The 18,795-nt window shown below is 42.0% G+C and overlaps 1 protein-coding gene across 1 annotated transcript in view; it reads right to left on the minus strand.

The window, feature by feature from the left end:
• Positions 1 to 3,230: 3,230 nt before the first annotated feature.
• The window catches only part of CPT2 (carnitine palmitoyltransferase 2), a 72,211-nt gene continuing 56,646 nt past the window's right edge, over positions 3,231 to 18,795 (minus strand). Inside the window, exon 5 of the mRNA XM_069232651.1 lies at positions 3,231 to 5,112. Within this exon, the coding sequence (XP_069088752.1) occupies positions 4,781 to 5,112 (332 nt within the window). The 3' untranslated portion in view covers positions 3,231 to 4,780. The remainder of the gene's footprint in view (positions 5,113 to 18,795) is intronic.

An 18,795-nucleotide genomic window follows, 5' to 3' on the forward strand; every position in this document is an offset into this window, starting at 1 on the left:
CCCCCAAGGATCCGTGACACATTCCCAGGGAATCCGCAGACCTGGGCCGGCAGAAAGGCACTTCTCCAACTGGGGCATCTAGAAACACATGTGCTTTTATATGTATTACTTCCTTTGTGCAGCAGTTTTAAAAGCACTGCAAAGTTCCTTGTACATCCAGCAGCAGCAGCGGCTCCTCTGCTAAGGGGGAAAAAAAGAGTTCCCCTATTGCTCTGAGCAGTGCATAAAAGGAAAAATAAAATGATAATAACACAATATTATCATTTTATTTTTCAGTGCAGAGCCAAGTTAGCGCGGGGTAGGCTGGGCTGTGTCACATGGAGGAGGAGTGGAATGTGCACCATAACTGTGCATGATGGTTTAGCTGGCCGTCCTGGGCTGGCCAAACAGACATGTGCACTTAGTATTTCCCCATCCGGCTGTATTGCACAGCCAGGTGGAGAACATGAACAGGCTCCCACTCCTTTTCTGAGTGATGAACCAGGCTGCTCGGACTAATCACGATGCTGCTGTCATGCTGGTGACAGCAGCATTTTGATTGGCTTAGGGGAGTCTGGGAGCCTGTGTGCTTCCGTGACTCAGGAAGAGAAGACGACGGAGGAGAGACAGCAGCCATACACAGATTGAGTGTTTTTTTTTTTCATTTTTTTTTTTCATCCCCTGCCTCTCCACCCCGGCTTCTTAGCAGTCACCAGAGGCTTTTGGGCAAAAATAAAAGCATCACGATACCTCTGATGATTAATGTACCTGCGGAGAGGTAGGGGTTTTGTCTAGTGGCAGTTTTGACTCATCTAAGGTAGCACATATAGTTAATATGTAGTCTGATAGTGGAAAAGTCCCTCTAATAAAATATTATGAGAGTCAGACAAAAGTATTATTGTTTACGGGTTAATAATATATATTAATAATGTTGGAATCATATTGCTCACAATGAATAAGGCATTTTGAGGATTAACCCGTAAACAATAATACTTTTGTCTGACTCTCATAATATTTTATTAGAGGGACTTTCCCACTATCAGACTTTATACTTGTTACTTTAGGAGGACTAGGGTCCAATGTCCTCCGGTTAAGTCCCTTCAGTTACCTCATTTAGGCATTTTATACAGAGAGCTAGTGTACTGGACCCCCTCCTTTTTTGGAGCTTTGTTTTTGCACATATAGTTAATATGCCTGCTGCAAAGAATGTGTATCATGCAAAGAACAGAATTTTATGTGCTCCTACACCTTGCACTGGTATGAGAGGTGCTATTAAACAAATGAATTATACGTGACGGGCAGGCTATGGAGAGATGCGAGGCCCTTATGGTTTACTTCCTTTCCTCACTAGATATTTATGTGAAAAAGCCTTTTCAGATCCTAGGTACCTAAAAAATAAAAACAGAACTCGCTTGGGAAATGTAGAATCTGACCTGAGGATTCAGCTTTCCTAAATAAGACCAAACATGGAAAAGTTAGTCACCTGAGATGCAGCGCCAACCTTCCCATTAAAATGTTTCGATTCTTGGATATTTTTTCAATATAAAATAATTAGATCTTTGGTAATTCGAGTATTTGTTTGGTGTGAACTTGCTTGTGTATTTTTTGCGAATTACTGTTGTAATGTTTGAAATTTAAATTATACAAATTGCTTGGGGGCCCCCGGCTTCCAGTAGTGATTCAGTGGAGGTCCTCAGGAGTCAAAAGGTTGGGAATCACTGCCTTAGTGTGTAGCTTCTGTAATTTTAAGCTATTAAAATAGAGCAGAAGAAAGAAAAGCAGCGTTCCATGTGTTGCTTTAAACAGCTGCTTAAATTATGTTCCATGTCCTGACCTGCCTTTCACCTTGGCTGCTGGCAGAAGGCAAGTCAAAACTGGACTGTAATAACCTTATAATAGTCGAGTTCTGACGTCTCTTCTTTATAATCGGTGACTTGAGGCATCAGAAGTAGCCGATCATATAGAAATTAATGACTGCTGTTTATACAGGAATCACAGAATCTCATGTATTAAATAGGCTGTAACTCTAAGAGCTTCTTCAGTGTAAATGCTCCCAGTTTTGACTGATGTGGAGCTGACCTGCCCAAGATCGCACAGAGGAGCAGAAGTGTTATTAGAACTACGGTTTCGGAGCAAAGTTTACAATTATTGTACCCGATCGCTTTTGATATCTCTAATACGGTTTCAATTTGCACAAGGTCAGAGGCATGATCAGTGCGGGGCACAAAAGGTATGTTCTTCCTTTTCCCCCTACTACCTATATTTGCTTGGTGCATGAAGATGCAAGGTTAATTAACGTGTTTTTTCACATTTGGCCTAAATACTTTGTGAATGTGAACAAAAATAAAACATACTTTCAAACTGACAACATGCCTTCTTTTCTCCCTATTTCACATCCAAACTATGTGATTGTGTACATTTATCGGAGCCTGCATTTCGCAAACAATGGCCAATTTGTATATATAAGGTCAATTGAGAATTCCCCAAGGCTGTTGCTGTCCCCCCCAGAAATGTACTGTCTCCTACATGCCTGTAGGTGGTGTCCACCATTTAAGTAGACCCTTTTTAATAGTGGCTTGTATAGTTCAAATATGTACAGTAACTTTCGTTACTGCACATACTGGAATTTTGAGTTGCGTGTATTTTATCACATTTGATAAGTACTGGATGCGTTAAAATCTGCAGCCACAGGACACATTTCGGCAGCTCAAACAAAAACTGCTACTGTCCGGGTGAAATACAACTGGAAAATAAAAGATACGGATTTTGGAGCAGCATGCAGCTAAATTCGCAAGTTATCCCCCATTTTGCTGGCAAAAAAATCTAATAGGTGTTAATTATTGCACCTGATAAATTCCGGACACCTCAATGCCGGATATATATAAAAAAAAAAAAACACACACACCGGTTTAGATGTGATTCTTCAACGGCGTTCAGGTAATTGTCCCCCAATTCTATACGAAGGAGATAAACATTTCTAAAATAATGTATATATAATGAAACACAAGAGCTTCATTCAGTGCAAAGGTAGTCAGTGCCTCTTCAATCAACATATCAGAAACTCTTGCAACTGTAAAATTATTTTAGCCTTTCCAGGGAACTAGTTTCACTTTTCTTTATCTCGAAGGCGAGTTGGCCAGAAAACTATTAGGACACAGAATAGCAAAACGCAATTTTTATATATGGTACAATATCCAGCCGTGAACCGCCAAAGGAAACAAGGACCATAAAAGTAAAACACCTTCTTCAAATGAGGGTTGATGGTGGTTTAATCAAATAAATTAAATGTTCAAGCATTCTTGCACCTTTGCAAACACACTATGTACTTGTTGATTAATTACCCATAAGGCACCATTAGTCAAGTCAATGTGTTAAAAGTGGATAAATAAGGCAAAGCATTTCTCGATTTTTATTTACAGGTTCCTTTGCACCGTTATCTGCAAATTCACATCAGGAGTGCCCTGCGGGTCATCTAATCTAAATCTTTTAGCAGTTCCAAGTGCACACAAACACATGCATCAGCTTGGACTCCAGTGTCGTTTGAGGTCAGTTTACAGAATTTCGACAAATACAAATGGATGTGAAACTACAATTTCTGGTGCTGAAAAGGACTACCAAATTACTGGTCACAGGGAGAATATAAACTTTGCTGTGGAATTTATCTGAAATCAAAAATTCAGTGCTAAAACAATGAGTGATCCGGTCTGTTGTGGGGGCTCTGAGTTACAGGTGCATTCCCATACAGCAAAATCAAAGTAAAATGCGGATTAAGATCTTTCCTTCTGAGGACACACTTCCAAGTTGATAAACAGTAACTTGGCGACTACATGCTGAAGATGCTGGTACTGATGAATGACTTCAGCGAAGAATAGTCAAATAGTCATGTAAAACTGACATACTGATAAAAAAAAGACCCTAAGATCGGATGTCGAATCTCACTTCTGGATGTAAAAAAGCAACACATTCAAACTGCCTAAATTATAATAGGACGTAATATTGTTTTACAGTTCTGATTTGTAATTGTCATACAATGAAGCTTGTCTCAGTAGTCTGTCTTCTTTCTTGCTGTGATCAGTGCTTATAACAGAAACACAGGATGGCTCAGCCAGGATGGCGAAAAGAAGGTTAGGTACAGAAGGGAGAGGCAAGGTACAGATAAGGAGGCAGAAGGGAGAGTCAAAGAGAGTTAGAAGATGACAAAATGGGTGGGAAAGACATCATTGGCTGTAAACATCATGCCTAACATTGTACAGAAACACATTTGCAGGATCAAACACAAAAGACTACCATCTCTATTAATGGAGGACTTCAGCAACAGAAAAAAACGTGTTAAACTGTATAGGCCATGAGGTATTGAGGTTAAAAAACACAGAAGTAATTACAGATTTTATGGACAGACAGCAATTCAAGTTTGTCGCCCTTTCAATTTTAGAATCAAGCTTATCAATACAACATTCTCCAAACTTAACTGATCACCTTGTAAGCCGAAAAACAATTTGCCTTCCCTTTCCACATTTGCACAGCTAAAAGGTGTACCGCCATTGGTATTGGGAAGCTCCAGCACACATCTTTAGAATACAAGGCACGTTTCTGAAGGTTTATTAATATTTAAGGGATATTTACCATATCAGGGCATTTGCATGCCTGGGATTTACATTCTATGATCAATGGTGTGTTTTCTGGTTTCAAACCAGATACTGTGCAAAACCCATGTTCTCATTTTTGTATTATTTGTGTATCTGAAAACCCTGCAAGTGAGTACAAACGTTTGTGGATTTCTTACAATTATTACCGTTTAAATTTAGCTTTTAACAGATTTCCCTTCTAAGACATTAAAAATATCTTCCAGTGATTTGTTTACACATTGCAAAAACTGTTTATTGTCTCTGGATGGGTAGGAAGTCACGTTGCAGCCAACCCAGTCATCGTGCACGCCATACCCTACACCAAAGCCATCGGGCACCACTGGTCCAAAGCCTCCCATTTGCACAGCAGGACTGGAGAGAGTGCTGGTGGACAGGATGTTGTGGTTTATTTGACTGTATGCTGGGTCCTGGAAGAAGTCAGGTAGTGAGCTGCTTCCTGTGGATGCTAAGTAACGCAAAGCGAACAAGTGACGGTCAAATCCTTGCCCTGTCAATACAAAAAAAATGTTAATCCTCCATACATTCAAAAATAAAAAAAAAGAACAACAGTTTATTAATCTCCTCAATCATGGTATTTCCTCTACTCATTCTCCACTCAATATTGAGGGAATGGGCGCCTTGCATCAAAAACACAAATAGTTGACGTGTACTATGGCAGCTTTGTGGGTGACTTGCACCTACCTGGGGTCCTGCAGTGGTTTAGTTGAGCAGCAAAACAGATAATAGCTCTGCAAAAGATATCTTAATTCAGTACATGAACTGCACCATACTAATGCACCGTTAGGGTAGTTTGATGCCCCCAATACTGATGTAGCAGTATCCTATTGAAGAGTACAATTTCCCAGAGTATAAAAAAAATATAGTGCCTGCAACCAGAGGGGATACCAACTCTTTGGTACCTAGGACCATCAGTTTTATTCAGGCAATTTGTCTGACGCTTAATTTATCTTATCACATTTCACAGCTGAGCAATTATCTGTCTAGTATCTAATTGGCCACTTCCTTTTCAACGAAAACACTGGATCTCCACATCCCCCTCCTTAGTGATATAATCTCTCCCTTGAGTCCATGTCGATCTACTGCTATTGCCTTCATTATTGAGCTACTGGGTTGGGCCTCTCCTTCTATTGATACAATGCTTTGTACTTGTCCATTGTTGACAGTTTCAATTGTTTGGATTTAGTTCTGGCAAGCTACACACAGCGTAACTTTCAGGTATGTACACACTCTTGCTCTCCGTTCACCAATACACTTGATTGAATTCTCAAAATCTGAAAGCTATCCAAAAGACTCACAAGAAGTAACTTCGTGAAGCTTCCAGACCCATTAATTCTGAACTTGAAATACCTGGCCAGTACAAAAAGCAACAGCTTGCCAACTCACCTGCTGCACCACAGGGCATCTGGTCAGCTAGTGAATGTGAACTAACTCGCTAGATGCTTTGAAAGCAATGCCACAGGTTGTATACTCAAACAACCATTAACTACATCAGTTGGCAGAGGATGGTATCTGTTTGGGAGGTGAATGGGGAATATACTTTCAGGTGAGATCAAATTATCTTATCAATCTTGAGCTTCAGCCTTGTTTACGAAAAGGAAAACCATATTAACTAAATAGGTGGGCATTAGAATCTGGAGTATACAGCTAGTGATCCAAAAATAGACTCCTGGCAATTTGATGGTGTTGCAAGCAGAATGATGTTGAAATTGAAGGGCAAAATATTCATACAAGAGTGAATCCATTTTAGGCCTTTAGGTTACAGCAACAGCAGCACATATAGATCCCTGTTAGGGGTCCAGTCTCCCTCCAACCATCCCCATCAGCTTCAACTACAGACACACACCAATTTCTATGACATCATTACCGCATCGTCCCCTTCTTTGCTTCCCTTCATTATGACATGAGGCCATCCTGCCTCACCACTCATACATTGATAAATATATAAAGGACCCTCCCATCTCCTCTCCTGTTTGTTTTTGCCTTGCCTGCGCATTCATACCATGCCAGCTGTGTTAAGTGCTGCGCCTGCAGCCGGAGGATTTTTTTCAGCAGGTTTTCTTATTTGGTTTGACATGCTTTTTTTCAGCCAGATGCACCGTGGAAGGAGGCCACGGTGCAGTGTTGTGCGCGGTGTCCTTTGTGAGCAGGTAGAATGGAGTTTTACCAGCGTGCAGTGGCTAGAGCTGTCCTAGGTTTTGGAAGGTTGCTGGGGGGAATGCAAAGTTACTCTCCGTGCCGGTCTAAAATGACAGTAAGGACCTATTTGGGATCGATTTTAATATATGCATACGAGCTGTTAGGCTGTAAAAGGTGGTTTTGTGATCCCCATTTTCATTGGTTATGAAATGTATTAGCAGGATCATGGGGATTGGTGCCTTGCTTACAGAGACTGTACTTTTTAAGGTTCAATGTGTTCCTCTTGCCCAGGATATGCAAGAATGGTGGGGAAGCGAGCATCGAAAAGGAGGTATGTCTTGTCCTCACTTCTGAGAACGATGATCCTATTCCACCCAGAAGAAGTAGGTCCATGGATTCTACTGAGGCTCAAGCCTTGATCTCTGCGGCAGAGGTTCAGGCTATGATTGAGGCAGCTATTTCTAGGGATTTGTATGAGACAGCAAAATCCAAGCCCAAGGCAAAGAGACATACTGTAGGAGTTGTTGTTTCCCCCATCACTGAATTCATCTGCTTCTGAGGCAGATATCTCTTCAACTTCGACAGAGAAATATGTGCAGAGAGAGGAGGTACTGGATATTCTGCAGCACATTAGGCAGAATTTACGTTTTTTTCTCCCTTTCCTACTCAAGAGACTGCAGAGGGCCTCTTTTTTTCTGTATGTTAAGCATACAGTTTTCACCATGCCATTTAATGGAAAAATTAGGGATTTAATTACTAAAGAATGGCATGAGCTAGATCGCTCCACTGTCCCAAGATTTTCTCAAAAAATTTACTCGGAGAAGGCAAGGACTCCCTTCCTCATAATGTTAAGGTGGATGCTTTGTAGCCACCCTTATTGTGGGAACTACCATTAACCCCTAGGATTGTTCACCTTCTGATGCTACTAATATGAAAGTGGAGGGTGAATTAAAGACATCTTTTCCTGCAGGAAATCCAGATTTCAGGGCTGGAATATATTCACACTATGCAGCTCAATCTCTTGTCTAAGACTTTGAGAAATTGGACACAACATTTCAGCAGGAAACCGACTGTTCAGAATTGCTGCTGGAAATGGAACAGGAGATGAAGTTTCAAGTTGATGTTATCTCTTATATTTTAAAAGCTTCTTTGGGCTGACAGGGTGAATGGTTTTGTCATTAAGGAATTTATGTATGAGAGATTTGGCAGTTGACTCCTCAGATAAATCTGCTCTGCTGCATTTCCCGTTGTAGGAAAATTGCTGTTCAGTGAACAGTTGGGCAATATGATTACTGAAGCATTCAAGGATCAGAGGAATGCTATACCTTATAAAGTGAATTCTTCTTCCTCTCAAAATTTTCTGGGGCATTCTTTTTATCTTTTATCCAGAAATTATTCAAACCTTTACTGAGATCGTCAGAGATAGTTCCAGCCAAATAAATCACCATCCTTAACGGGGCCAAAGGTGCAACAAGGACCTTCTAAGCAGACATCCTGACAGTTATTGGACAGAGGCTTTTGATGTAGGAGGAGGCAGGCTTTCATTTTGTTAAGGAGCTTTGGGAAGAAGATGTATCAGATCAATGGGCTTTGAACATTGTCAGGAACAGTTATCCTATAGACATTGGGGGTTATTCCAACTTTGGAGGAGGTGGTAATCCGTCCCAAATGTGACGGATTTACCACCAGCCCTATTACGAGTTCCATAGGATATAATGGACTCGTAATACGGCTGGTGGTATATCCGTCACTTTACCGTCACTTTTGGGACAGATTACCACTTCCTCCAAAGTTGGAATAACCCCCATTGTCAGTCTGCCTCCTGAATGGGGCACCATCCGTACTCTTATCCCAGGGATCTGGTAAAAAGACAGGCTTTTTGGAAAGGGGTGCAGTCCCTTTTGGAGAGGAGGGCAACTGTTCCAGTGCCCAATGCAGAACAACGGGAAGGAAACTATTTCACTTTGTTCCTAGTGCAAAAGGCTTCTGGAGATTTGCCAGTTCTAGATCTAAAAAGTGTAAATGCTTGGATCAGGACAGTTTACTTCAAGATGGTCACTTTATAATCCACAATTCCACTGGTAGGCGTCAAAGACTGTATTACTTCCAGAGATCGTCAGGACGCTTACTTGCACATTCCTATGGCGAAAGAGAATCAGAAGTTTCTGAGGTTCGCTATAGGAGACCATCATTTCCAATTCACAGTATTGCTATTTAGGTCTGAAATCAGCCCAAGGAGTGTTTACAAAGTGTTTGGCTCCTTTGGTGGCTTTGGGCACCATCAGGGGATTTTCCTTCTTCCTTACCTTGGTGAGTAGTTGATTTATGCTTCCACCATAGAATTGGCCCACAGGCATACAAAGGTGGTTCTTTCCATTTTACAGAGGCATGATTTTCTTAAAAATCAGGGAAAATCCACCCCATTGTCAGAACAGGACCAACAGTTTATCGGGTTGAGGTTTGCACAGATGTCAGTTTAGTAACCTTACTAGATGAAAGGGTGGCAAAGATTCAGTCTCACATCTTGAATCTTCTGGGTCTGTTGTACCATGCTAAAGCCTTGGGATTCAACCGTGGCAACAGTAGTCTGGTTCCCTGGGATAGGTTCCATTTACACATGCTGATGTCTTGCATGTTGACTCACTGGTACCCCCGCCCTTACTTAGCCTCTAACCAGATTCCTCTCTCTCCCTGGTCCGGGAGGATTTAAGTAGGTGACAAAAGAAAGAGCATATCCTGAGGGGAATGCCACTCTCCCTTCCAGCACCCAGAACTATCACAACAGATGCCAACCTGTCAGGTTGTGGGGCATGGATGGGGCTACGCCAGATCAAGGGTTCTTAGTCTACTTTCCAGAGCAGGCGATCATCAAATTGGAGGGAAGTGGAAGCAGTTCAGGCTGTCAGTGAGAATCTTCTCTCTGTATCTAAAGGAAGCAGTGGCCCTAATCAGAACAGACAATGTGACATCCAAAACGTATGTTAACAGACAGTGGAAGGTATACCAGGTCTCGATCTCTGGCCAAGACTGAAAGCAGGCTATTTCATTGGGTAAAACCTAGATTGATATCCATTTCTGCTATATCAAGGTATAGCCAATACTCTAGCAGACAACCTGACAGGGGCATTCACCTTCATTAGATTTTTGTCTCAATCACAGGATTTGTGTGGAGATTTCAGCCAGATGGGAAAACCAGTGATAAACCTTTTTGCGACCTTTCCCAAGACCAGGTGACAAGATTTTGTTCAAGGTTGTGAGAGTGTGAGTTTTCTAATATGTTTTATTAATAATTTTAACATACTAACTGTATAGGGAATTAACATGCAAAACACGGGTGACTTTTGAAAATAGTTGCCATCATTCATTTCTGTTTTTAGTTGAAGTTCTAATTAAACGTTGTGGTTATTTTCCATAGTTCAATGCTTTATATAAGTGTATTAGATGGCTTAATAGATGTGTACACAGCTACCCCTAATGGGCTGCTGCATTATGTCTTACAAAGACATGTTTAACCAAGTTCTTGCATAAGTTGAATATTCTATTGTCTGAAATTGTCACTAATACGTGGTTTCTTCCTCGAGGATGGAAGTAGATGTTACTTTGTAAGAAGTTTCTTCCTGAATGAAAGATTAACGCTCAGATGAAAGCAACAAGGGATTTTTTTCCCCTGTTAAAGTCAGCAATTAGGAGACTAAAAATAAGATAGTAACAAGCTAGAAAGGCCTTTATCTAAAGAAATGCACACAACTATAATCCCAAAGCAGGTAACATTCAACCCACGTGGAAGAAAAGCAGACATTTTGATCTTTTAGAAGAAGGTTAAAAATAAACTTGAATGTATTCCTTCCTATCTATATCACAGGCTAACACACATTCTAAAAATTATACATCAATTCCGGGGGCCCGTAGGTACGTGTACCTCTACACGTGCACACACCACCCCCCCAACTCCCCACATCTACAAGTGGCACACATACACCCACAATTCACACGCACACACCCATTCACAGCACACACAAATACACATACATTGATAAAATAAAGTACTTACTGGGCCGCAATGGTGATGGCAAGAGGGAAAGCAGAAGACACCAGAAGGAGATGTGCGCTTCAGGCAGGGAAAACAAGAAGTCTCGACACCTTCTCCCATTGGCTGACCTCGACATGGGTCGAATCTTCATGAAATGTTCAAATGTAGTACACAAACTAGTTTAGCAGCTGTCTGGAAAATTCCAGGGTGATTCGTCAAGCGGGGGCCGAGAAAAAGGGGGAGGGGGTCCCAAAACGCCGTTTTCACCAGTCTGCATCTATGTGGATTTTGCATTCTTTAGACAACGCTACAGCCAGAACCGCTGAACAGAATTACACCAAATTTGGCAAAAATCTAAATCGGTCTGCAGATTGTGCTTTTGGCAATTCGGTACAAATCTGTTCAGTAGTTTTTAAAGTGAAAATATATAGATATCTAGAGCTACAGATCATCTGCAGACTAGCGGGTACCCACGGACCCAAACAAAAAGCAAGACCCTGATTGGCTGGCGGCAACCTTAAAGGAAAGTTGAGACTGCCATATTGTTTCTTGGCTGGTCCTCCGGGGAGAAAACAAATAAAAACACACATAAGGGATCAAGATAGAGGTATCCTGACCCCATGTGACACATGGAAGGGTCTCTAAGGGACCCCTCATGGACACAAAATTGCCCACTTTATTTTTTAGCCCATCCCCAGTGTAAATCCACAGTTCTGAAGCCCTATGAAAAAAAAAAAAAAAAATCACCCTCTCACACACCATAGCCCCGCTGCCAAAGTAAGTGCGCAGCATGGGGAGCATGTAGGGGCATTGGTGGCAGGGCAAAAAAGATCAAGATTTTTAAGGTTTTCCTAGGCATGAAAGAGACCACAAATTTAAACCAAATGCAGATCATCTAAATCAGGGGTCTCCAACTTCTTCTATAATGAGAGCTATTTCTCATGAGTGAAAATACTACTCAGCTACTAATGAATTAAATCATTGTTGCTGTAACAACCACATCAGAATGGTCCTTATACATAGGCAAGCTGAGAAGTACTATTCTGAGCTCCATGTCCAAGTACCTTGAAAAGACGGATACTATATATATTTAAAAATGGGGTCTATGGTCGGCAGTCTGCCCAAGCAGGGACCCTCACTCTAGTCAGTGCAATGGAGAAACACACTTAGATAACCCCTGCTTACCACCTTGGTAGCTTGGAACAAGCAGTCATGCTTATCTCAGAAGCAACGTGTAAAGTATTTGTACCAACACACACACAGTAATACAGTGAAACACTACAAAATGGACACCACACCAGTTTGGAAAAATAGGTAATATTTATCTAAATCAAACAAGACCAAAACGACAAAAATGAAACATACACAAGTCAAACATACACAAGTCAAAATATGAATTTTCAAAAGGATAAGTGTCTTACTCCATAGAAAACAATAGAAACGTTGATTTTACACAAAGTACCTGGTTTGCATCAAACATAAAGCTGTACGGGCGAATGTGCCTCCGATTCGCCGATTCCTTACTCACAAGTGAGGCCGTGCGTCGTTTCTTTCTCCGGTTGGAGATGTGTAATTTTTCTCCCTCGCAAGAGAGCGATGCGTTGATTTCCTGACGGGGCACCTCGGATCACCATCGATTCACGATGACTGACACCCAGGGACGATGCGTGAGAAACCAGTCGCACGGTGTCAGAAAACCGCGTTGTGTGGGGTTTCCGTCGTTATCAGCAGCCGCAAGCGGGTGTTGCGTCCTTTCTTCAACCACGATGCGCCGATTTCCCAGGCGCGATGCAGGTGGAACGTTGATTCTTGCAGCGAAGCGGGTGACGCATCGTTTATCAGCAGATGGTACATCAAAACTTTCCCCGTACAGCGTTCTGTGTGTGGATTTCAGCTCTTGTTCTGCCATCTTTACCTTTCAAGGGCCCAGGGACTGGATAGGGCACCACTTGGCAGGGCAGGAGTCTCAGCAGAGAGTCCAGATGCTGGCAGAGGAAGTCTTTGATGGCTCTGAGACTTCAAAACAGGAGGCAAGCTCTGTTTAAGCCCTTGGAGTTTCTTCACAAGCAGGAATGCACAACAAAGTCCAGTCTTTGTCCCCTTTCAAAGGCAGAAGCACAGTCACAGCACTTCTCCTCAGCTCTTCCCTTTGGCAGAGGTTCTTGGTTCCAGAAGTGATCTAAAAGTCTGGGGTTTAGGGTCCAATACTTATACCCCTTTCAGACTCTGAAATAGGCAATCAAAGGAAAGTCTCTGTTGTTCACTAGATCCTGCTTTGCCTAGGCCAGGCCCCAGATACACACCAGGGGTTGGAGACTGCACTGTGAGAGGGCAGGCACAGCCCATTCAGGTGTAAGTGACCACTCCTCCCTCCACTCCAGCTCAGATGGCTGATCAGGATATGCAGGCTACACCCCAGCTACCTTTGTGTCACTGTCTAGAGGAGATTCACAAACATCCCAACTGTCAGTCTGACCCAGACAGGGAATTCACAAACATGCAGACTCACAGAATGGTTTAAGCAAGAAAATGCCTACTTTCTAAAAGTGGCATTTTCAAACTAACAATCTAAAAACCAACTTCACTAACAGATGTATTTTTAAATTGTGAGTTCAGAGACCCCAAACTCCAAATTTCTATTTGCTCTCAAAGGGAAACTGCACTTTAAGGATATTTAAAGACAGCCCCCATGTTAACCTATGAGAGAGATAGGCCTTGCAACAGTGAAAAACGAATTTGGCAGTATTTTACTGTTAGGACATGTAAAACACATCAGTACATGTCCCACCTTTAACATACACTGCACCCTGCCTATGGGGCTACCTAGGGCCTACCTTAGGGGTGCCTTACATGTATAAAAAGGGAAGGTTTATGCCTGGCAAGTGGGTACACTTGCCAAGTCAAATTGGCAGTTTAAAACTGCACACACAGACACTGCAGTGACAGGTCTGGGCCATGTTTACAGGGCTAATGTGTGTGGCAAAACCAGTGCTGCAGGCCCACTAGAAGTATTTGATTTACAGGCTCTGGGCACCTCTACTGCACTTTACTAGGGACTTACTAGTAAATCAAATATGCCAATCATGGAAAAGCCAATTACACATACATTTTACACAGGAGCACTTGCACTTTAGCACTGGTCAGCAGTGGTAAAGTGCCCAGAGTACCAAAAACAGCAAAAACAGAGTCCAGCACACGATCAAAACATGGGAAGCAGACATAAAAAACAACAGGGGAGACCACGCCAAGGAAAGGATGCCAGTTCTAATATTTTTATTTAAAAATATTTTTTTTTATTTAAGATAAATATACGTGAAGTTAAGAATGTAGATATAACTATACTCACCAATATATACCTACCTTCATGATGTAGTGGTTGGTCTGGATACAATATTTTGCCAGCACAATATTTGAAATTCAATATTGTGATACACTGACTAGTCCAATGCATATGCCAGGGATACCAACAGCAATGTCGGGGAAAAACATTAACAATATAAAAGACCTCCAGACTACTAATGAAATAACAGCTACAGTAACAAGTGGCCACTGACACAAAGCAAATAAACATGTGAATCTACCCGAAATAATTATCTTTTGGTTCTTAAGCAATGATTTTATTTGTTGTAGAACAATTTGTTCAAGTGTTCTTCAGTGAAAAGCGGTTTCTCTAAACACAGCCCAATTTATTCAATTACTCATTAGTGCAAAGTGATTTCGAAAAACACAGCCATCACGAGTTTCGCCGCATACACGGCTGAAAGCCTGGAACTTTCTCAAGGCTACAAAGATAAATTCCATACAGTGTAGTGAGTCATTATTCTGAGAAGATGAGTAGATGCGTCCATCACCCCGTGCAAAAAGTGGTGACTAAAGAGCACCCAGTGATTGTCCAAAAGGCAGGACTGATAATCTATCATCCACAGTGTGCTATAGCTACAAAATACACTATAAGTTCATCATTTATAGTAAAAAGGAAATACTAACAGCTATAACTCTCACAAACCTGATTATCATTGAAATAAAAGATTAAAGATGTTTTGGATTTTCAATCATTTTATTTCAAACATCAGTATATCACTTTCTCAAAATCTACATTTTTCTTCTATCAAATACACCCTTCTCATTTTTGGTAAAAGCACTTCAGGAACATCTAAACGTTTTCACGCATGCTGTATGATAATAGAGTAGGTCTTGCAAAGTGTGAAATATTCATTTGACTTCACAAAATTGAGAGTGGAGGCCGGTGGTCATGTTGCAAATCTCGTAGGCTGTCACAGTGTGTGTTTGTATGTAAGTGTGTCTCTGTCTTTAGTTAGGCTGGCTGTCACTATAAGCATCCGGAAATGTGTAGACCTGCTTTATTCAATGTGGCTAGACCCCTCTGACCTACATACTGGGCTGGGCTGGACTGCACTTCTAGGAGGTACTTCCAGGGTACTGGAGAGCTACCAAGAGCACATGAGCTAATCGTTGGAGATCCCTGATCTAGCTATTCTAACAAAAATATCGGTAAGTATTGGATGAGCTGAACACCACTATACAAAGATAAAAAACTATTTTACTAGAATCTCACTTTTAATGAATACACAATTACACTCAAACTCTTTCAATTTAGTGGTTTGAGGATGCCACAGTCATCCTGATGTTTTGTTTTTTGAACTATGACAACTGTATTATGCAAGAAGAGTCCAGGTTTTGTTTGGTCAAGTGACTCATGTACTCGCTCAAGAAAGGGCTTGGTTTTGGTTTCAAACACCCATGTAGTTGAGGAGTTCTATTACATATAGTTATTGTTTAAAACTTGTTTTTTTGAAAATTTGAGACTGATAAACATGATTTGTACTCTCTGTGAACACAATCGAGAATGGTGTGTAATTTTTGGAGCATAGCAGCGAAATGCTGATGCTAACAGACCGAGCTTTGCCAAGAGACTTATTTAGGGGTACGCTGTTTCTGGTGATTTAACTTGAATTGCAGTACTGCTGGAATTGCAACAAGGATAATTGGGAGACACAGTGTGGGAGAGAGGAAATGTAGATTTAATAACCTACATTAACCTAGCGAACTTAGATTAGCATCAGTACGACTCAGAAGGAGTCTCAGTGAGAGAACAAGGCGGGCACATTTTCCTAGTGGCATGTGCAAAATGCAAGAAAATCCAGCAAATAGATAATTCTTAGAAACCAGCGAGTATGAGAACAAGGAGGGAATACTCATTTTAACATCAGAACCATTATCTATAGGATCCAAACCCTTTGTATTTTTCATTCGTGTGCACTACACAAACAGTCAAGGTGCCAGTGTGGGAGCACACTAGTGGATTTAAACAGAAAAGCCCTCTAGGTAAATTGGTAACACAATTTAAAGACACGAACCACGCTCCAGTAGATTCTGAGTAGCTCACTCTTAAACATGTCCAATTACAAACTCTGAATACTGAGAGGGTGCCATTAAAAGGAACAACAGTAGACCTTTTCACAGAACACAGACTGACAGCCAGGTTAAACAACCTTTTAAATATGACCATTTGCTAGACCTATGTCATGGTCTTTTGCTCATTTGCCACTTCCACTTTTGAAATGCTTTTTAGGACTTGCGTAGTAGACAGCACACGCACTGTCTGTTGCAAGACGGATTGTTGGCTTAGGGCCTGCATATTGCTTACCACTGGTTGGCCTTATGGTCATTCTTATTTGTTTCCTTCTTACTTATTAGTGTATTTGGTCTTTCCTTCCTCTTTTTGCGTTTGTCCTTTCTTCCTTTTCTATGTTCTTGCACTGCTTGCTTTTTCGGGTGCAAATTGTTTCTCTTTTGTAAAGCACTCCACAAGAATGCATCTGTTTTCCGGTTGTCTCACTGGTGTGCTTCTCGTCCCTTCTCCATGCTGCTCTCTTTTACTTTCGTGGTCATCCCCTTGCCCTTCTATGATTCGTTCGCCTATGTGTGCTCTTCCTCCGTGTTCCTTTCTCATCTGTGTGCTTCTACTCTCTCCTATTTACTTTTCTCCCCACCTGCTGCGATCCATGTTGCTTTTTCTCTCAACCAATTACTCCGCCTATGTGCCCTCTGGGTTGCTTCTCCTCCACCCACCCCCTCAGTGTTGCTTCCGGCCCACATGTTGCATCAGCCCTCACCAGCCCCATGTGTTGTTTCTCCTCACTTGCTTTGCCCCGTATTGCTTCAAACCACTTGGTATCCAAAATAAATAAATAAATAAGATAACATAAAAACATGTTAAAAAATATATTACAATTTAAATGCTTTCATACATGTTTTCCTTTTATTTTCTGATTCAAGTCACACAAGCTAATAGAGGGGAAAACAAGCTGTGTTTCTTTCAGTAGGAGCACACATGCACGGTGCTCGCACCCATAGGATGACACAACAGGCTTTTTCCCATTTAACCATGCTGCACAGCATCCAGGATTTACAGTGTATACCAGAAGGAAATATTTAGGGCTGACATGTGGAATTCACCATTTACTGCATGTATCAGTTGATGTAGAGCATCCAAAACCATGTTTTGATCTCATTTGAACATCAAATGGCAATGGATACGTTTTTCAATGGAAGTTGTAAAAGTAGCTGAGACTGTTGGCAACACTGCCTGGTCTCGCTCTAAATTCTGGTTACCTGGGTTTGTGGGGAATCATACAGCAATCCAATAATTACGAGATCTGGGAGCATATTCGATGCACCATCTTTGAGGATGCGAGTTGGGCCAAACTCTCCTTGCAAAGGACGTCAGGAATGGAAACTTGGATTGATTGGGGGCACAGACAGAGCACACAAGACTTCTCCAGCTATCTTTAAATAAAATTAAAATAAATGTATCTTTTGGGCCCACCCATGTCTTTAAGATCTTGTATCATAAATTTTTCATGATTAGGATCACCAATTCACATTTGTTTCCTCACTCTGGCCCTTGTTGTCTTCTCTTTTTCCTTGTTGTACCTCTTTTGCATTTTTCTGCTCTCCTTTCCACCTTCTTTGCGATCACACCTGTTGCTCTGGCGTTTCCCACCATTTGCTCCTGCTCTGTCCAGACCTGCACACCTTCCTCTGGATCTTCTCTCACTCCCAGACCTTAATGGTGGCTGCAGCAAGGATGTGCCAATGGTGTGCCAAAGGCAAGCTTGTCTGTGGCCATTCAGCCCTTCATGACAGCCACTGCATCCCCGGTCCACCACCCTCCCACCGTAACCCGAGATGTTACTTGGGCAAAGCTCTCTATGTAACCTTGATTGATCACCTTAAGCACATGGCCTTCAAGCTCAGCACCTCAAGCAAAACCACCATGGGAGAGGGACCTACTCTACTTGCCTGCCGGTCCCAGAGACAACTTTGGTACAACCTTTGCAGACCTCATCGCCCGATTGGCGCTTGCCTTCAGCTTCCTCTGTGACTTAAACTTTCATCTGGAGGACCATACCGGAGGGAGGAAGACATCTGGCACATGTGGCACATTGTGTGTTACAGACTTTGGGTTCTATTGGGAGCCCCCTTTCATCTCAGTGGGGAGATACCAGGGCCAGAATTATATGATTCTGGCCATTATTGCCCTGTCAGACAGTCAGGATTACAAGCTAGAGCCCCAGAATGTGGAATAACCTGTTGGATTTGGAATGGCCTGGTCATTTTGCATAGGGTTTTTCCCTGATTCCAGGGAGTTAAGTGCAGATATTTACTACCACATTTAAGTTGTAAGTAGGTGGAAAATATTTGTGGAGGGGCCAGTGACGGTTATGGGGTGAGGGGCAAGTGGTAGGGCATCTGGGGGGCATGGTGAGGTGGTGAGGAGGAAACAGGCTCTCTGTGGGAGGCATTGTCTTCTCCACCTGTGGTAGGTGGAGGGTGAGGGGGGACAAGCGAGGGCCAGGTTGTGTTATGCCTCTGCCCTGCAGCCCCTTTCTCTGTTTCTTCAGGTGGCAATCTGTCTGGTGGACACCAGACCACTCTCAGTTGCCTGGAGTAATATTCCCTTCCTTGCATAAAATAAAA

This window comes from Pleurodeles waltl, chromosome 4_2, assembly GCF_031143425.1.
Source record: "Pleurodeles waltl isolate 20211129_DDA chromosome 4_2, aPleWal1.hap1.20221129, whole genome shotgun sequence".
In the NCBI taxonomy this organism is placed as follows: domain Eukaryota; kingdom Metazoa; phylum Chordata; class Amphibia; order Caudata; family Salamandridae; genus Pleurodeles; species Pleurodeles waltl.